Genomic DNA, 21880 nt, shown 5'->3' with positions numbered 1-21880 from the left:
GGTGAATGGAAATGTGGAAAAAACTGCGCAAGAAACAGAACAGAACAGAAACGAGACAGATTTGTTGCGTGAGAAAAAAAACGTGTTTTTTATTTTGGTTCCACTTATATATTGTACCTCAAGTATTGCTGTGTGTTTTTCTCTTTTGAGCTCAGAGCAGATTGACAGAATAGACAGAACCTGGAAACTCACTTCCTCCCTTTGCCGCTCGCCTGTGGTTAGTGGTGTCCTCATCAGCTTGTCTGACATCACCACCTGTTTTGCCAGACTAAAATCCATTTTATGCCCTATCGAGAAAAAAAAAAAAAAACCAACATGGTGCCAATTACTGGTTAATTTGCTCTGAGGGAGATATAGAAATCATTTGGTGTGCTGAGGGAATGATCTCTAATGAACAATTCTCACTGAATAAGAACACATTCTCTTTGTTCATTTATTGAAGTTTCTGACCTTTAAAATAGCTATTTGGTTATATTTTTAATATTCCAGCCAAAATAACAGTTATCTAGAAACAGTAGAGAAAGTACTGTAAGCTACTGCATTAAATGTTATTGAAAGAAAAGCTGCGTGATGCAGTTTAAACTTTTTTCATTCAAACTCACTTAGGAAGGGAACATTAAAATGCTTTCTAAATCCAATTAAATATTGATCATAAGCCTGGATAACATTATCGATGAAGTAGAATTGAATTATTTAAATTTTTTATACAATTTTTAATAACCACAAAAAATAATACTTTTCAAGACATACCTGGCAAAGTATGGCCCTAAAACACTCAATAAACACTTATTATTAAAACAGACTCCGACAGGCAATATCCAGTGAAATCTGCAATTCCTTTTTTTGATTTCATTTAGTTAATAATTCCTTAAAGTTTCTTTACCAATACAACAGTGGACTAGAAAAACTTACAGAACTAAACACTAAATGACAGTTTCAGAAAGACATTATCATCCACTTTCACTCACTCACTCGCTCATCTTCTGCCACTTATCCATTTCCGGGTCACAGGTGGTGCTGGAGCCAATCCCAGCTCACACTGGGTGAGGGCGGGGTCGCCCTGGAGAGGTCGCCGGTCCATCACAGGGCCGACACACAGAGACACACAACCACTCACACTCAGACCTACAGACCATTTAGACTCACCGGTTAACCCAAACATGATGTCTTTGGACGGTGGGAGGAGACCCACGCAGGCACAGGGAGGACATGCAGACTGTGCAGAAAGGCCCCAGGCATGGGAATCAAGCCCGTGACCTTCTTGTTGTGGGGGCAACAGTGCTAACCACTACACCGCCGTGCTGCCCACTTATTCAGCTTCCATTATTAAAATAATCCTGTATTGCAAGTACAGGTCTTTTTATTTTTCAACACATCAGTTCAGTGCGCAACCAACTTAATACATTTTTTATGACAAATGTGCGAAGCTGAGGTTTTGTGGACTTCAGAGCTGACACGTATGTTCTTGTGTAATGATTGTGAAACTTTGCAGTTACCCTGTCTCACTATGCTTCCATTTCATTTACTTAGCGATTTCTTTGTTGTTGGTTGTTGGTTGGGGCTGTCTGGTCACAGAGTCATGATGCACAGATGAGGGGGAGCAGTTGATTCTGGGATGGGCCGAGGTTGCTGTGGCGATGGGTCAAAAGGAGCTGATGGAGCAGATGGCAGTGAGGTGACCCTGCAGGCTGCCTGTCTGTTCCACGGTTACTTCTTGTAGCCCGATATGTGTCACCTCAGGCTCCTTAGCGGCCCGCCAGTGTGTTTACACATCTGGATGGACCTGAGGCTGGTATAGAGCACGGTCCACACGCAGACACACACACCTTTCCAGTGGGATTATACGCTGTGCATGCTGATTGTAATGTGCCAAGACTGTGTTAATCCTGTCCCTCAGGTGCGTGTCCACCTGCTCTGGCTCTCCCCTGCAGTGGATTGGGTTAGTCTTGTCCTCCTGCTCTGACAGAGCAACAGAATGGACACCAGGCCACCAGGGCTTCCCTTTGAATTGCCCACAGAGATCGACTCTGATTGGAGAGCTAATCCTCCGTCATTGCCGACTCTCGGACTTGCTACTGGATGTTTTGTCGGTCAATATCTTGTCTCGCCTGAAAATGTTGTCTGTATTTTCAGGTCTCCCATGTCCAGTCCCCCATCTGCCTATCTGCATAAGCTCCACACAGGTGTATTTATTGTACATTTTATTCTTTTATTTAGCAGGAATTACTTCGTTATCACTGCCCCACCACTGGGCTCTGTTATCTGAGGCTGACAGAAAAGTGTGTGTAGTGTGTGAGAGTGTGTTGTGCACGCTTGTTAGATTGTGAGGATGCTTGCAAGGATCAGCAGCCTACATATGCAACAGACGCACGTGCAAATGCTTCTATACGTTTGTGTGTGAGTGTGACCGTAAGTGTGTGTGTTTTTGTACACAACCAAGCAGCCAGGGTTGATGCTGATTTTGCACACTGGCAGACGCTAAGCACCGCCCTGCATTATTGAATGTGGACATGCTGTTTGTGAGCTGAGCCCTAATGGAAGAACAGTGTAGTGTACACTCCACCCATTGGGCAACATTAAAGTTCACAGCGATATTATCCAAAATACACTGCACAGGCACACCCATACAAGCTGTCTGGGAGAGGCAGGAGCATAAGCTGGGGCTGGACTGAGAACTAGTGAGATTTACTGAAAAGGTAAAAAAAAAAAAATAATAAACACTGGTTGGGCCAATTCTGGGACAGTGACATAAGGATGACAAGATGGCAGAAGGGAGACAGAGCCACACTTCTAAGTGAGACAGAATAAATCACTTTGTGCTCCAGTGAAAGAGGTTAAGAGACTGAGAGAGATGAAAGGAGTGTGTCAGTGTGCTCAGAGGGCTCAAACCGGAGTGTGCTAAGCCACACCTACATAGATTGTTCATGTTCAGCAGATGAAATTCAGGCTGATGATGGAGTCCTGCTGCTTTTCTTTGCTGTTTATTTATATATATAATTTTACCAGAAGCATCTCAGGCTTTGCTACGACGGCAAGTAGTTTGTTGCAGAGCGTCTGGAAACTGTAAAGTCACATCTCATACTGTATCAAGACAGACTGCAGCTCACCATATGTGTCACAGAGCCCTGTGGACTGGAAAGAGGGATGATTGGGCGACTTGTTTGTGCGAGCGTTGCAGTGAGCCCCAGAGCTGCGTATGCATACTGCCAGGTTTGCCTCGTTACCTGCTTTATCAGTATAATTACTTTCATCTAATTTTATTAAAACCGAGAGACAGTCACTTCATTTTGATGACGTCCATTATCAGTGATCGTAATCTTACTTTATTTCTTTATTCACAGTCCATGAATTTTAGAATGAAGTATTGTTTTTGTATTTGTGGACATGCATGTAAGCATACAAGTGTAATACCAGACGCCATTAAATCTTGAGGACATCTCCGAGTGTCTCTCTGTTCAGTAAACAACAGATCCATAAAATTTGCTTCATTCATTTCAAACACTCTTTTCATTCCCTCGCTGCTTAATTGAATGTCGTGCTGGAAACACAGTGCATGTTATTCTATCAACCTGCAGAAAACATAATCCTCGTTGAGAGTCTGAAAAAAATGAAGACGATTTAATTAGGTTGCTTTTAAGTAGAGTATAATACATTATTATATTGTGTGGCGGCACATAATTCCTGAGTATTTTAGCAGCCACTTGAAGCCTGATTCAAGAACATGCTTTAGTTAATTCACGTGGCATTAGAATAAAATGGCTGTAAACCATAAGAAGAGTGCAAGAGTAAGAGAAGTCAGGACACCAGTAAAGCTATTTAATCAAGCGTTAATAATATCTGTAGTCGCACAAACACACAGAGGAATTAGCAGTACACACACCTGCTGAGAGGGCTGATCGTGGTAAACCTCCAATCAATAACACGTTTTCTCAGTCTGTTCCTTTTGCTCTTCTTTCATTTCGTCGTCTTTCATTTTTCTCAGTTTTTTCCCCTTTTAATGAAATTCACTCCTAATTGGTTTCCATGTAGTGCTCATTAGGTAATGAATTGTTATATATACTTTCTCTTGGCTGGCAAACATATTCAGCAAATGAGGTCCTGGTTTTTAATGTCCTCTTTCATATTATTTCACAAAGATGTGGATTTTTGAAGCCTCACAGCGGGAGGCCTCCTGTGGGCTTCGTTATCACTGCCACGCTTCATTATCTGAAGGTCTCCTATACGGTGGCTTTGTCAGAAAAGATTTACTGACCACTAGGCCAAAGAGGCCGCTCGTTCCCACTATCGGTGGTGGCAGCCAGTTACCGGTGCATGTGGCTATGATGCAGGAACCTGTCTTGAGATATTTGCATAACAGAACACACGCTCCTGTTGCTTTCATGTAGTTTGGCTTTGCCAAAGGCAGAACTCTAAGAGAGCCCAACAGCGGGGCCCAGCGGAGAGGCGTGATGTGGTTGAGGATGAATATAATTGCTTTTTATTACCATACTCCAGATGACACCATTCCAGTACCCTGCTCAGCTCCTCCCATGTGGGGAAACGGTCAGGTCTGGTATTGAATTCCATATATTCAGAGGTGACTTTATAAGGGAATCATACGGGATGGTTATTGCGCCATCAAAAAAGGAATGAAACTGGCTCAAAGGTGACAATGGTTCAGAGGAAGGTCACAGTTAATATATGATAATCTCCTGTAGTACGGTATGGGAGTTTACCAGCCATAGAGGAGAACTGAGCTTTTTCTAGTCGAACTTCCTGGTCATGGGAGACTCACAAAGCTTTGTATTTGCCAAAATCTCCTTCAGTTTTTTTTTTTTTTTTTTTTTTTTTTTCTGCCTTTTGTGTGAGTGCCTTTGTTGGTAAAATGCTGAAAAACCTTTGGGAGCCAATTTTCTGAGACCAAAGGACGCAGGCCTCTGTTCTCAACTTGCACTTTGTGTTTGTCCATGTGTGAGAGGGCACGTGTGTGAATGTACATAACAGTGACTAGCTAAGTGCCATTTCCATTTGTTTACTTTTACGGGGAGTAAATAAGTGCTTACGTCTCTCAATACTTCACGTGGCAGTTATTCATATTTGATCTGTTCTCACTTTCCCCTTTGTCACCAATTAGTTGACAGCATACTTGTCTCTTTGAACTCCCCCCACACTGAAGCCCCAAATAAGAGATGACTAATAGAAAAAGCCCAGTGATCCAAGTATCTCAGCTCCATCTTTAATTCATTAATTTGCTCCTTTCCTACAGTCAGTCACCCAGAATAATCCATCTGGAAAGTCCAGTGAGCTTTTCCACCACCAAGTAGAAACGGGATTGTGGCTGACTGATCATAAAGCTTATACTGACAGTCACACTCTTTGTTAATGCATCAACATGTGGGCCTGCACACGTGCACACACACACACATACATGCTGTCCACACAAAGCTTAACTTAAACTATTCTCAACAGCACTTAAAACCCACTCACAGTGTAGCTATTTCATACCGACTGTCATGTGTCAAAGAATTTCAGGCTTTGCAAATTATTCACACATCACACGCTGTACGCTGAATTTTCCACACAGTTAGGCCGTAGCAGTCGGTCAGTTATTTTCCATTTCACTTGTCATGCGTCCTGTAACCTCATACATGCGGTGTATGTCCCAAGATAAAGAAATGCAGCAATCTATGTCATGTCGTTGAGGAGCCACAGTATATTCAGTGCCACCTCCTGAATTGAATTCAGCTGTCTTTGCTGCAGAGAAAGAACTCTGTTCTCAGGCTTCAGTGTTCAGTATATTTAGCATGTTTGCACGAGCGCATCAGCCCAGTCCCCTAAAGATAACCATGTGCTGCCTGCACAGTCCCAATGATGAGACACTTGCTCAAACATTTCTGCTAACTTTTCCAAGGTTTGTTGGCAGAGTTGGGGAAGTGATGCTCATGTGCCGTCCCTTTGCCATTTTCTCCCGCAGAGTGATCCAGCCCAACAAGTATCATCATTTGAATAATGTCTCTTTTTTTTGTCCGGCAAAAAGTAGGCAGCTCTACAAATTCTAGCCTTAAAAATATTCAACACAATTATTTCTTTTATAAATAAGATACTTAAAACATCCATTACCGAGTTAACAGCTCACTAGATATATTTGCATGTTTAATTACCTTCTTTTGTCTACGGTTGATTAATTCCAGACTTTGCCTCCAGACTTTGGTAATGGCAAGCAGAGACTATTTCCTTTTGTAAGGGGTTGCTTCCAATCCTCCACATTTTAAATGGTGCCCCCCAATCCGCCCTATCCCCCCCCACCCAACCAAACCGTGGTAATTGATGTCTTTCCCATAAAGGAGTGGTAATTAAGATAATGAGATTTTCAGAAGCAGGCATTGCGTGCAAAAATGGGGGGAAGCATGTTTCTTGACTGGTTCACTTAAGCTTTATAAATTTTGCTTTCTGGCCTGTCTCCTGTTTTATTCTCTCCATTTTACCAGCTCTGCTTTTCAGTCTACTGATTTCAGCATCCTATCTGTTCTCCTTACCACATCTGCTTCCCCTCTCCACTCCCATCCACAGCATGTCCTCATTTGTTTTCCCAGTGCATAATTAGCTATAGGATCACCCATTGTGTAATTATGTATAGCAGTTTCATATGTAATTAAAATTGTATCAGTATCTTGTGTAATTTGTCCTGTGTGATTTCCTATTAACAGTACAAACAGTTGTGCCTAAAAGCCTGTGACCGCCCCTCTCATAGATGTCACGGTGCTCCTCTGTCAGTATTTACATACCAGCAGGTGCTACATCGTCGCGAAGGAACATCATTCAGACCTACGTATACTAAACATTTACAGCGGGGTTTGCATTGACTCACATGAAACCATCTTTCTCACGGCTTGAGCATTTGTTAAATATATTATCACTCTGACTGAAACGCTCTACCAGACCACACACTGGACTTGAAACAAGACCACACACTTTGTGCTGAATGAATTAACGCAGCAGCATCGCACAGCTTCTTCCTCACAGATATAGGCACCAAATCAGAGCAGGGCTTGTTACAAAGGTTTATTTTAGAGTAAAGACTTGAAGAGGGCATGTGAGAACACTGGTAAGGAGATGTTTTAATAAAAGTGCAGCATTACAGACTGGCCTGAACAAGCCACCTTTGCAAATTCACCACGCAACAATTAGATGTGGCCCAAAATGTCTGCTTTTGGGTGTCGCCTCAGTTTTTATAAAGTGCAGAATCAGTGTTATCTCCCTTTGTGCATATAACTGTATGCAGTGTGTGCTTGGCTGTTTGTCTCTGTATAGTTAGCATGCTGCAGCGGTCAAAAGTCATGCCCTCCTTATCTAAGCTTCTGTAAAATACGATGCAGTGTATTCCTTTAAATGAATACGTCCGCTTTACACTGAGATGTACCTGCAGGCCTACACACTCTATATATCTAACCTTTTACTGCAGCAGACCCAAGCTTTGTCTCTGGCCATGGAACAACTGCATTATAATTACAATGGTAAATTCTGCACTCATTTTCATACTGATGAAGAAATTCTAACATCTGCGACGATATCCACGATAACACGTCATGCTCGCGAGCAGTGAAATGTCGGTTATAATGAGCTTAACATGGCCTATTTTTCCTCATGATGTAACGGGGGAGCAACAGAAAAATGTGTTGTAGTGTTGAAACAAACAGTGTTAAACTCTGGAAGGAAAGTTTCCTTTTTCCTTTCATACATATTGGAGAACATATATTATGGAGCAATATCTACAGGTACAGGCCTGACTGGGCCCTTTGGTTCCAGGCCTGCTGGTATTTTTAAGTTGGATACAGTTTAACTGTAAAAAGTCCCTCACACCAAGGTACAAATGTGTGATTTCAAGGTAAGAGGCACTGAAGTGTTCATTAGCCGAGCAGCTACGTTTGTTTGCGCAAACTGACGATGACAAGGAACAGTCCAAAGCGTGTGCGCTAGAATCTGAGGCGGGCATGCAGGCACATTCAGTGAACCAGCAACTCTCCAGCAAGAGAAAACGTAATTTGAAAACTAAGCTCATACATGATCTGGTACAGTTCGTTCACTTTGAGGTAGCACCACCATAAAGCAAATCCTGGTGTGAGCATTTATATCAAAATGATAGGACAAGAGCCTGGAGCTCTTTTGTTTATGAATATTTAATAGTACTGACAATATTTTGATATAGTTTGTTCTTTCACTCTCTACATGTAAAACCTAATGGGGGACACAAGCTGAAAATTAGAAACTCTGTGTAGCACATCAGCTGACTGATTGCTGAACTATGTTAAACTCCCATTAAATAGATAAATAGACTGTACGTGTGCTGCTACGGATGGAGTTCGCCCTTTCCCAATGCATGGCGTTACATCTGCTTCTGTTGAATGTGTGTGTGTGTGGTTGTGTGTGGTATTGACAATGATGTCATGACAGCTTTGTGCATCATTGCTTTAGAAAAAACTATCCACACTGAAAAGAATTACTTGGTGGCGAAAGCTTGGGAAGTCCAGCCGAGTTACATTGATACCACGTTGTGCAAATGCATTATTTTTACGACGCTATTGCCAAAATGTGAGCGACCTCCCAGTTCTTTGTTGGAAGGTGTTTGAACAATGTTAAGAACACCAGCTGATCCAGTCGAACTGCTCAGCGGCCTACAGTTTCAAGCAGGGATGTAATATTTCTGAAAATAAGACCAAAACACGTGTGAGTTTGTGATTTCCTGTCATGATACTGGATACACATGCTGATGGTATAATAATCCTAAAATTGTGCACCCCCTGAGGTCAACATTTTGGCTATTGGCCAAATGGTGCCTGGCGCCTGGTACCTTCCCGTTCCCTGGTATCTCCAGTTTGAAAACGAAAGAAAAAAAATCTTTTTCCAGAAGAATATTTTGTCTTCCTGGGTGAAAGATAAAGTTTTGCATGATCAAAACATTTCATCTTTCAAGTTGACACAGACTCTGCATTTCTCTCTCCCCTTGTGTATCTTCAGTCGTGTACATACAACACCCTCTCTCTGTTTTCCTAACCTGAAAGAGCACAGCCTTTCTTGCAGAACACACAAAAGCTTTCAACAACAATAAAACTGCTGCATTCCCAGAGGAGGGACTTCAGCAGCAGGTCTGACATCCACCGTGTGGATGATTAGCATCATTAGAGCATCAGCTGCTCGTTCTCTCACACACACACACACACACACACACACACACACACCATGATGGCTCCTTAAACACCTAACATTCATGCAAATTAAATGATGGCTTGTTCTTGGCAACTCAGTGATATATTTATGTTTGAATATAGGTCAGATAGTTGGACCTCAAAACAGTAGAGAGAAGGCTTAGTATTTCATTATTTTGAATAGGAGGTAGGAGATAATGACTGCCTGTGCTGCCTTTTGAAATGTTTTCAAATCTTAGAAAAGCAAACTGGGAATGAAGAAAATAAAAAAAATACCAAAATTTGAAATTGTCACTTTTCTTCTCTGACAGTTTGCCTGTATTGTTGGTTTGTTGTGCATTACATTTAAATTGTGTCTTTCCTCCTTTTCAGCTCCTTTGACCGACAAGCCGCCAAAGATCCTGTTTCCCTCGGAAAACAAGATTAGCATTATGGAGCTGCAGCTAGGTAAGAGTTTCACAGGATTTCCTGCAGCTGCAGTCAGTACTATCTGTGCCATTTGCAATTGACTGGAAATGGATGACTTTTCAAATCCTCTCCAACACACCTCCGAGCAATCAACGCAGATTGATGATAGCACTTCTATGTGTGAGGAGGGAAGGAAAAGGAGAGAGAGAGGGGGGAAAAAAAATATTCCAAAAGAGTTTTCAACATCTGCAAATTGTGAGTGTTAATGTCCCCAAGGCTGTTTTGTCAACAAAGGCGAGCCCATATGGTGCCAGAGTTCCATACACTGGCTCGCCACATGGAGAGGCAGCCGCTTTCTGCTGCCGTTGTTTGTCTTCATCGACGTGAGGTCACGTTGGGCCTATCAGTTGCGCATACGTGCATGGGAGACTGTACACATGCAGTTGTGGCTGTTTGTTTTTTCTTTTTTTCCCTGTGACAGCATATTGCTTGATTTCTGGGCACAGCCCGCTGTCCACATGGTGCTTGCCACTCTGTGAATGGCTAATGTGTCTGTCATGATAAAGGCAGTGGGACAAGACTAAGAGGCCTGGAAAGCTGAAAGGATTGGTTGAGTATGACAAAGACATAGAAGATGCAATGAGTCACTGGGCGTTTAACTTGTCTTTAATCCAATGCCATTGGAACCCAGGTAGAGCTCATTTAAAATGCCCCCATGGTTGGCTGATCAAGAGTGAAAAATTGCTGCTGTTGATAAACTGACAAGCACAGCCTTGCATGTCAGCACGCTCACACCCATGCATGAACAGGTTGCACAATACTGGCAGGCCCTTCAGCTATTTGTGTCGTTTGTCTCTATCTTGATTCCACTGAGATTTTGAAGAAAGGGTTGGCTTGTCTTTTGAAACTGTGTCGCAATTATTTAAAGCTTCTGTGTCAGTTAGGAGTGTTTTCATGTGGTGTGTGTGTGTGTGTGTGTTATTACTACTCTACCATAAACTTGGGAGAATCGAAATCCTTCATTATGAAAGAAAGTTTTAAAAAAGAAAGCTCCAAATCAGGCCACCATCAAGGCAGACATCCTTAATTTAACCTGATATATGGGCCAATCTCCCAATACATACATTTTGCATATATTAACATTTCCCATAATTCAATTCAGTAACATCTCTTTGCCTTACATTCACATAGCTTTGGAAGTCTTATGTCCTGTTTGTAATTCCGTGTGTCTCTAAACCCAATCCCAGATAACCCAGGTGACAACACTGGGCTTATTTTATTAGATTTAACAAAATTCGCTGGAGCCACAGAAGACATTGTACAAATGTTTTCGGAGGCTAATTGCTAATCTCTGTGACTTGTGAACTAATCTAGACGTGTAAAACCAGCAAAGCCCCCTCTAATAAAATAGTACACCAGAGATTGGTGCTACTGTCATGAAAGGAGGAGTTGCAGACAAGGGAAAGAGTTGGGGAAAGAAACAGTATGTGATGTCATGTACTCCACAAACTCCCGGCAGAAACTCTAAGGCACAGAGACACTGAGGTAAATATTTTACACCCAGGCTCCATTTTGTGTGCAGAAAAGTTGTCTCTCCTTCAAAATGAGAGTTTCTCTTTTATTTGGCTTTATTTATTTATTCTCCTCTTCCTTAATATTTGTTGAGTCATGCCCTAAGCAGCTTTATGGAGCCACGTAGCAGATTTATAGTAACCAGAACGTGCACAGAGAGAGGCAAGTAGGGAGGAGGAGAAGGGGAGGCAGAGGGTGAGGGCATGTGGGAGATGGGATCCAGGGGATGGGCAGTAAAATCAGAGCTGGTAGCAGAGAGATAAATCTGCTGCACTGCTGGGAAACACAGACCTATTTTATCTCCTCTGCTGCTGCGGCCAGTGGAGGCTTCAGACGGCTTCCATCACAGCAAGCTTCACACAGCAGACATAAATAAAACACAAATGTTGCATAAACTCATCCACAGAACACACGGTCCGGATGTAAAGGAGAAGTCGATGTGGACGATGCTCGGAGAAGAACACAGAAGCCCCTGAAATTGAAAAGCAAAAGAACTGAAGGCATCTGAGGGAACGCAGAAGCAAGAGGGGGTGTCAGAGAAAAGAGGAAAAATGACAGGGATAAAAACAGAGCTGGATCAGAGGGAGTTTGTTTGTCTTCGGAGAGGGGGGGGGGGGCTTGTCAGAACATCCCTTCTTCAGCTCTCCTAAGGTCTACTCACAACTGTCCCTTACTGCTCCAGACCCGAAATCCCACAGCTACACATTATACTGAACTGCCACCTCCATCTCCCCTTGGCAGCGTGTGTGTGTGTGTGTGTGTGTGTGTGTGTTTGTGTGGGTGTGTGCACAGCTCTCATCACAGATCTACAAAGCTTCAGGACCCCAAGACTCCTGGGGGATGTGTGGCTGTGTGGATGCAGGAAACAGGCCTGATATCACCTCTGGACAACTTGACATTTCCTGTATGGTTTCCAAAGGAGACACAGTCAGTGTTGTTTTGGGTTTTTTGTTTTTTTTTTTTTTACTGGCCATCCAGTTTTTCCTCTTTGCCAGATTTACTGCTGTCCCCCAGTGGTGAGTTGGTGCAGCCCACTTCCACTTCTTCCAGACCAAGAGGATGATTCATTTTGCGAAGTTTGAATTCATGTCAATGTAGCAGAGGGGAGATACACACACTTACTTTTTTGTGACATGTTGCACATAGCTCCAGATTTAAAACACACAGACTCACTGCCTGGGTGTTGATTCCCTCGGGGTTATTTGTCATGGATTTGAAGTCCCAGACGCTGGAGAGATTCAACTCACTCTTACACAGGACTCCACTTTGAGCATCTGTCTGTCTCGCGAGCGCTCCCTGTTCATCATGCACGCATGTGAACACGCATAATCATACACCACCAAACACTTTGGAAGGCTAGGTCACAAACATACACTGTGTGTGCTCACTAACCATGAGATAATTGTAACTGATACAGGATTTTACTGTCCCCCAAAGCCAGCAGATGGGTGCACTCTAGCGGAAAGGAATTAGAATCCATTATTTCACAGAGCAGGACCCATCAGCATGTGATGGGCAGCAGGAGAGAGATGACTCTTAAGCCTACTACATTTCAATTTAGAGGCACAAACCCAGCCTTTGCACACAAACAGACGTGCACTCGGTCAACGGTGGCCATCAGTAAGAAAGAAACTGACTCTGAAAGATGCTTACAGCACCGGTTTGGTGTTTTCACAATCTGTTTTTGAAAAATAGGCTGGTAGGCTGTATCCTCAGCCCCCTCCCTCACACTTCCATCAGCTGGGGAGGATTTTGTTTAACTTTAATTGAATCGATGCAGTTAGCAAATTCACTCATTTAGGCAGCCCAAATAAAGCAGGGCTCTCTCTGGGGAGGAACTTTGACCACACAGATTTCATCACAAATCGACTGACGACTGATGAAACACAGATGGTTTAAGATACAAGATGAGCCATGATGCTCCAGCTAATCTCACCTCTAAGCCCGTCTATCTTGGAGTTACTTCTATCGTCTCTTTGCCTTTTTTCTTTTTACTTACATCATTTTACTTCTCTCCTTACAGCCTCCATCTTCTCTTCTATTCTTCATCTTGGACATCTAGCTGTGACACCACTCTTGTCACCTCACAACAGAGAAGGGTGAAATTGAAACTGACATTGCTCTAGAGAGTTACTAAAGGCCAACACAGAGTCACTTCACTAAATTACCCCTGCTCTCTCTCCCTCTCTCTCTCTTGCTCTCTTCCACTCTGTAACACACACTCATTCATTTCCTCCTCACTTGAACGACAGTCACTCTCATTCAATCTGGCCTTGGTGCCTGCCGCATGTCCTTTTTTTCAGCTCAGACATGAAGGTGTGAGTAAGAACATGGCCATAGCAGTGTGCTAATTTGAGTTTAATTGTCAGATAAATAATCCATGATGAAGACCAGATCAAGTGCCTCGCTGATTCGCATTACTCATCTAGGCAAACAAATCTATCGAGAGTAGAACTAAGACGGTATATGTATCTATATCTTTTAAGGGTCGAGAGCCACAAAGGACTTTATCTTTGTGCTGTGTCCTTCGGGCTCTGCCTTTGTGGTTAATTTCTTGTGATAAATTGCGTATTTATATTCCAACACAGAGGGAAAAAAATCAAAGAGAAAACAAGCCCTTAAAGGTCACACTGCAGATACAGAGAATTTTTTTTTTTTTTTTTTTTTTTTTGCATGTGTGTCTGTGTGCGTGTGTGTGTCGTAATTCAGATTGGTTGTAGCCCCACTGTGGCCGAGGGTTAAGTAACCCATGGTGACTGGTATGGTAACTAGCGTGTCAGCGAAACAAAGCAAAATGTTTAAGTGTGTGAATGGTCGTCATAAATCACTGACTCTGAGGCCGAGAGCAGAAGTCTGCAGTATGATAAATGAACTGGGAGGGCATCTACACATGCCCAACAGGAAAGTTAGCAGGGAATGAGAAAACACACCTAGGGAGACACAGAAACAGGACCACATAGCAGGCAATAAAGACTGACACATCACCCTGCTGTGAATCACATAAAGCACCTTGTTTACGGCTGCCTTGACATTACTCACCACTCCCAGTGAGGCTGATAAAAAGAAGAAGAAAAGGATTCTTGATTCCAGATTCCTGTTTTTTTTTTTTTTTTTTTCCTCCATGGCACCAAGCTGACAATGTGTCTTTGAGCAGCTTTAGTTTACCAAGGTTGGTTTTAATGGACTTTATCAGCAGCTGAATCTGCAGCAGAGCCAGTTGGGGAGAAGAAGCTGTCTGACCAGCCACCCAGCTGAGTGAATCACCGATTTTTACCCGTTCATTCGGGTGTCTTTTTTGTTCTTGCCTTTTCCCTTTCCCCAGACAGAAGCACAAAACAGCCATACAACGAAAGCCAAACTTTTACAGACACAGGACTATCAAACATTCACATTTCTGTCCGATTTACACCGCAAAGGAATGTCTCCTATTCCTGATGCTCCATCTAATTAATCCAACTTTCTTAAATTAACCAGAATAAGAGAGGATTATACAACAAAAGCAAAAGCAAAAAGTTTGTTTCAATCAAGAAGTGCTTGGATAGCTGTAGACTTGGACCTGTAGACAGAGTAATGTTGTGGCTCAGGGTTTGCTGCAAATGAGAGTTAACAGGAATGACAGTGTTCAAAATAAGCTTAGCATAATGAAATACAGAGATGTTGGGCTGTAGTGTGGATGACTGAGGTATGAAGGAAAAAACTAATAAAGTCAACCATAAAGTGAAAGCCATGTAGAAGGTGCTCTGACTGCTCCCTCTGCAGCTGCAACTAACCAACTCTGATGGGCCTGGATGGTATTCCTGTGCACAACTGGAGAAAAGTAGAAAGAGAAAAATGCTGACTGAAGCACTCTGGCCAGATCAGGGGCTGGACCTTGTAGTGTCGGCCGGCGTCAGCCCTTCTTCAGTCTGTCTCCTAATGTCTTTGCTCATGTGCAGGATTATAATACAGCTAGTAAAACTGTTGTCATTATGTTTTCTGTTTTTTTTTTTTTGTTGTTTCTTTGGTTGTTTGTTCGTTTTTGTCGGAAAACAGCTAAAGTATGAAATAGTAGCTGAAACAGGTCCATTAACAATGACTCTCCATCTCCAAGTCTGCATCCTACAGCAGGAAAAGAGTGTACACCTTTTACAGCTCATTTCCATTTTTCATACATTACTTTGTGCTTATGGATTGATTGGATATAGAGGCTGGCTGCTCTAGCAGTAGGCAGATAGTTTCAAAGTATATCAGCGTAAAATTGAAACTAAGGATTTAGATGACCTCCCTCTACTGACACCACTTTATCAAATGTCTGCTTCATATCATGTGGTGATAAGAAAAGCCGAGATTTAAACATGAGTTCTGAAGCTGATGAGGTGTGCAGGTAGCTTTTTTCCTATCTCTGTGATGGGGCTTATGGATGGTGCGCTTTATCTCTCTGACAAGAGGGGAATCCTCAATGGTGCTGATTATGTCAGTCAATAGTTCTGTATGAAGCAGAGCAATGACTTAAACTGTGGGGCTCTTCTCTCATAATGCTTATGATGTTTGTTGCCACCAGCATTGGCTTGAGCGCTTGCACAAGCTGTTCCAAGTTTGAGACGTCCGTTTCAGTCAAGAAAATGCATCTGTGATGTTTTTTCCACTTCCAGTGAGAGGATGGAAGAGAGTGGAAGTGTAGAAATAATAATCTTATATGTTGTAATTCAACTTTCTGAAAGTTTTAATGCAAGGGACTCATATCTATATGAAAATACATCTATATTATACTATACTGTCCGAACAAATCAAATAACTACTCGCAGATTCTACCGCTCCTTCTGAGGAACACTGTACAATAAACAACTTACCTTGGGAGATAAGAAGACAGCACAGATGGCAGGCTACTGCTCAAAAAACCAGGAGAGCATGTCATAGACACTGCTCCATTGTCTAACATCTGTTATGAGCTCGTGCTGTGGAAGGTGCAGCATCCCCTGGTTTCCCTTCACTGCACCCGCAACTATAATGCGTCTATGGAAAAAGGTAGAAATCCTCACTTTCGGGGCATCCTGTGACACGAGTTTCAGCATTTGTGCAAAAAATCCAAATGTGTCTGTATCCAGTCGGCACAGCAGCCACAGTTATATTTGATGCGTTGTCAGTCGTGACTACTTGGACTTTTTCAGTAGGATTTCCTTTCCACTATGCCCCTCAGCATCACAACTGCAATGAATGATTAAGCCTTTCACTCACCCAGATAGGAGGCCATATGTTTAGAGTTCCTATAAAGCTCCAGCAAGAGTAGCTCACATAATTCACATAAAGTCTGAATCTCAGAGGCCAGACGTCATCAAGCAAGAGGTTACCCTGACTGCAGCCACAGGCCACGTAAATGCCTTTTACCACAGCAGATAAAACCCATCACGCTCTCCTTCAATGCTTTTTGTCCGCTGAATAAAGATGTCAATTTCAAACAGTTCTTTTAGCAAGTGATCCATAGCTTTGGCACACAATTAAACAAAGCCGAGCCACACTAACCCATAACCCAGGTCTTAAAAAACCAGTGAGGAACGCTGCCTGTTCAGAAAAGCCAGGCTGCACTGGGATAACCAAGAGACAAACCCAAACCAGCCACAATGGGGGACGGCCGTTCCCCTGGCTCTCCACTAGCTGGCTGATTCAACTCTGGTCTTCATGCAACCACAGAGCCAAGTGACTCGGCCAGTCAACCAGCACACTGGCGACCTGCCTAGACAGTCATGGTGTCAGGGTGTATCCTCAGCAGAATTTTCTGGCCGCACAAATGCTCACAGGAAACAAACAACAAACCAAAAGAGACAAACAATGAGTCAAATGGATTTGTTTCCAATGCCGATCAGAAAGGAAGTGACTGTAACTAGGACACCTCTAAGTTCCACACACAGGCTGGTACCACCAGCCTACTATTGTTGCTACAGCTGGCAGCCTGGACCTCCACGCAGAACAGAAAACACTTAAACCACCCTTCCACTGTGTGTGAGACTCTCCCAAATACTAATACTTGCTTTAGGCTACAGCTGCAAAGATACACAGAAAACAATAACACAGCCTCTGCCTCTATATTCACCACAGTAGACAATCCCTGAGGATTTACATAAACTCATAATGGTATACTAAGCACCAGCAGCCGTCAGATACTGTACCAGAGATCCTTTGATCCCAGATGAGCCCCCAGGACGAGACTTATTACAAATGAGAGTCCACGCACTAATGAAAAGTGAAAAAGGTATTTCCTACACTACACATAAAAACTCATAATGCAATATGGGACTGTTAGACATCAGTGCTTGCAGGAGTGGAAAACACAGAAAAGTAAAGTAGCATAAAATTCAAATCATGTGAAAAGGGTTGTGTCATCTCAAAAACAACATTAACAAAATACTTCTGGGCTAAAAGCCCATTTTGTCCATTGGCCCGTGCTTCTACAGGTGCAGCCAACAAACTCTGATGAAGCGCCCCGCATATCTGGCTTCTGGTAGACAGACACATGGAGAGCACTAGAGAGGTACATTAATATGTTAACTGATAAAATAATCTCAATAATATGAGAGAATACGGCTCTCTCAACATCGATTGTTGTGTTTGTCTGAAATGCTTCTTGGAAGAGAAAACCGGCCACCGACTTTGTTATTTAATGTGCATTGTCTTCCAGCTGATCGTCTGCTGTAGTCTTTGTGCTGTTTTTAAGTCCTGCTTAGAATATACAAAGCGACATGCGGTGACACAGTTAGTTTTCGTCAGCACTTTCTGTTTGGTGTGTCATGTCCATGACATCTGGCCTCAACGGGGCAGTGGATCGGCTTTGTCTCTCTGTCCTGAGCTCAACTTTATGCTTTGTGTCAGTGTGTGTATTCAGTTATGTCAGTCATTTATTGTGTAGGCGTGTCTCTGTGTTCCTCTAGTATCCACAGCATAACCATTATTCAAGAGTGGCTGTGTTAAGTCAGCCACCCAGTTTCTTCACCTTTTAAGCCGAGGCATGGCTAAAAGAAAAGATGACTTAGGTAATGGTAGCTTTTACCTTGTCAGGCTAACTGACAGGTAATCAAAGAGGAGGTGCATCCCTCTCATCCCTGCATCACTTTGTATTTGATACAACAGGGGCAGACAGGAGCAAGACGTAGACATAATGAGGCCCGTCTCCTTTCCAGAGGCTCTCTGCTTCCAGAAACTGCCCTTTAATCCTCTTCCTCTGCAGTCACAACTGCCTCTGCTTGGTCAGTGTGGCAACAACAAGGTCAGGGATTTCATCTAGAAGTTCAGCTTGCACGCACAGCCTGCAAATAAAGCCACATGCAGTGGAAATTGGGTAATTGACCCATATGGCAGGATGAGATGGATGGACAGTAATGAGAAAGGATGGATGGAAAGTGAGAAAAGATAGACAAGGATAGATAGAGTGAGAGCGCGAAGGGAAACAGGGAAGGGAGCTGGCACTGGAATGACATGCATGAACAGCAAAGCGAGCAGGGGAAAAGATGGCTTTGCCATTCACTTTGAAGCTTGCTCTACTTCTGTCTGTCTTACGTAACAGAGAATGAAGAAAAACAAGCGCCAAAAAAAAAAAAAAAAAAAAAACTTTGCAGGGTGGGGGGAGGAAAAAATAAGTCATAACTTCCAGACTTCAGAGCTCTGATGTTTTCAGCGAGGCTGTGGCTGTATCTGGACTGTGGAGTTAGACGGCGTGCCATACTGAGCTTCTGTGCTGAGTGAAGGGTAAAAGTCCTCTCAGAAAGATAGGGAGGCAAGAAAGGAGGGCTGAGATGAGGCGGTCGGACCAGGGGAAAGGAAAAGGAGGCAGAGGAGCAAAACGGAGGAGGCGGAAATACAAACAGAAAGCAGAGGAGAGGGACCGCAGTGATCATCTGGACCCCATAGAGCCATCTGCAGTCGCTCTTTATCTTTTTCTGTTACATAAGCCAATATCTGTGTCTTCACTGCTGACGAGTACGTGGGGTCTGACTCAGGTCCTTCACTTTTTCTGCTCCTCATCACCCACAGCTGGAGGCCTGGGCTTCGCCCCGGCAGAGAACTGTTGCACTTTAGCAGAGACCTCAATTACTGTTGCCCTCTTTCTGCTGTAATGTAGATTTTCTTTTTAATGACAATCAATCTTCATGATGTCACCGTTGCCCACGGCAGTGAATGTTGCTATGGAGATCAGTAGATCTGCACCAAACTGCTGCCTTAGGGAGCGTGTACGCAAGCTTACATTAGTGCACATCTTTGCAGTGTGCGTCTGTGCACACTGCTCATCTTTAATTGCCATCTGCAATCTACATCCTGAACACAGTCAGTAATTCAAGAAGCCCAGCATGGGGTAAATAGTTGCAACTCATTTACAAGTGGGTTAATGGACTTTCTCTATCTTTGTCTGTCTTGTTTCTCTTTCACTCCAGCACTCTGTCTTTTTCCCTCCCTCTCCCTGATTCCCCACAGCAGTTTCACATTGCACCGTACACATGAACAGATACTGCAGAGCAGAGTGACAGCAGTATAGAGGTGGTTTATGCATAATCTGCATTTTTTTCATGAATAAACATTCAGTTTTAGGTGGATAATTATCTTCGATTTTGTCGTTACCATGAACATTATTGAATTGACAATGAATGGCTGCTGACTCTGTTCTCCAGAAGAGAAACTGTTCAACCTTGGAGTGATGCTGGAGGGAGGGTACAGCCCGCACAAATCACATGTTGTGTTTGTGTGATATTGGTTGTTATTCTCAATGCTGCTCAGGACAACAGTCGGGATGAAAGAGAAACCGTAGTAAATTTCAAATAAAAAACAGAGCAACTGTTTTTAACTGTAATTCACCCAGGCGAAGGATATGAGAAACCTTCATTTCCTTTTGGCTATTTTAGCCTCTCTTTGCAATTTCTCCTCTGTCTTCTATTCTTTTCTCCACTCTTCTTTCCTTCCTCTCTTAACTACTCTCTTTATCCCCTGAAATGTGTTATTAGTATTAAACAATGGGGAAAATGGGCATTTTAAGCAACAGCTTTACTTTCCTTAATAACTACCTTCAATGGTAATAATTACTCCTTTGAAACCAAAGAGAAAACCCTCCTTGAGTTACTGGTAATAAGCATGCAGCTGAGATTGCGTGTGTGTGTTTTTGTTTTTTGTTTTTTTGTGAGTGGGTGCTCTCTCTGTTGCATATATATAGTTGAACACATGTCATTGAGGACTGCAGACTTTTTTCTCATCAGCTTCAGCTGTTTGTGTTTTCCACCTGACTCACAGCTCATATTTGTTTTATCAAGGCAAATGACCAAACCTTGACCAAAACAATGCATATTAAGCCAATTACACTTCTTTTCTCCTTGAAAGTGAATTTGAGATCTCAAGGCTTCTGCTTGACATTGACAGTAATAGAATATGTGTATACGTTCGTGTTTGTTGCCAACTCACCACACAGCACCGTCTAATTCTAAATTGTCTTGTCAAGTCGTCAGCAGTTCTCTAATGGATATGTTCAGATTTTTCCAAGTCAACTTTAAAACATTAATCACATCCCATTTGTATACTCACGTAGTGTCAAGTCCTTAGTCATCTCTGTCTCGTTCATTGCTACTGTTTGTAAGACGACAAAGATCCGGGCCCGCTGTGGGTTTATCGGCTGTGCTTTACCAGCAAATCAACGGTTAATAGCTGAGATTTTATTGAATGGTGGAATTCTTTCTTTTTGCCATTCGTCCTCTATCGTCTCAGACATGCAGGCACATTAGGAAGGTTTCACTTCAGTGGAAAAATGACAGTAACTGCCTCTCTCTTCATACTCGTTCAGATCGCCAGAGCAGAGGATACCTGCTGAAACCGATCCACCATCAGCGCTCTTTTTCACAAATTTAAAAGGACTATTCGCATTATACAATTTTTATGAACAAGACATGAGGCCAAAGATTACTTTTTGGAAAGCATGAAAACAAAACAAAATATCTTTAGCATTTTGCAAGTAGGTAGGTTTTTTGTCCCACTTTGGGAGCTGAAAAAGTAGAGATATACATGAAACGTGAGGGAAATAAAGTGGTTTAACATTAACTGAGCGCTAACTGAGGCTGTTGTAATTAAACAGTATGTGACTCAAGCAGGGCAGCATGGTGGCATAATGGTTAGCTGTCGCCCGACAACAAGAAGGTCGCAGGTGCCTTTCTGTGCTGAGTTTGTATGTTCTCTCTGTGCCTGCGTGAGTTTCCTCCCACCGTCCAAAGACGACATGCTTGGGTTAATTAGTGACTCTAAGTTGTCCGTAGGTCTGAGTGTGAGTGGTTGCTTGTCTCTGTGTGTTGGCCCTGTGATGGACTGGTGGCCTGTCCAGGCTGTACCCCCCCACCCTGACCCAGTGTGAGCTGGGATTGTCTCCAGCACCCCCCACGACCCGGAAACTAATAAGCGGTAGAAGATGAATGAGTCTCTAAAGCAGAATAGCAGCAAAACACCCCAAACAAACCACCTTCAGGTCTGAATGATCCCAATCCATTAAACAGGGGAAATGTTGATGACAATGTTCATGTCCTGTAGGAAAAGCACTGTCTATTAACTCTTTTAGCCCCTGCCATTGTGGCTTGGTATGGCTGGTGACATGTCACTAAAATACATGCGTGCTGCCATTAATAATCATTTAACTGGTTACATGTCTGATACTGACCTAACATCGATCTTAGGGAATTGTGTGCATGCAGTCTTGGATGGATTGGTTTTGATAAAAAGCGAGT

The 21880-nt window shown here is 42.9% G+C and overlaps 1 protein-coding gene across 1 annotated transcript in view; it reads left to right on the top strand.

The window, feature by feature from the left end:
- il1rapl1a (interleukin 1 receptor accessory protein-like 1a) overlaps positions 1 to 21880 on the top strand; it is a 119670-nt gene that overhangs the window by 65237 nt on the left and 32553 nt on the right. The window contains exon 5 of the mRNA XM_029530297.1: positions 9555 to 9629. Within this exon, the coding sequence (XP_029386157.1) occupies positions 9555 to 9629 (75 nt within the window). The remainder of the gene's footprint in view (positions 1 to 9554; positions 9630 to 21880) is intronic.

Source organism: Echeneis naucrates, chromosome 21, assembly GCF_900963305.1.
Source record: "Echeneis naucrates chromosome 21, fEcheNa1.1, whole genome shotgun sequence".
Classification (NCBI taxonomy): Eukaryota; Metazoa; Chordata; class Actinopteri; order Carangiformes; family Echeneidae; genus Echeneis; species Echeneis naucrates.
This window is presented reverse-complemented; position numbering and strand designations above follow the sequence as displayed.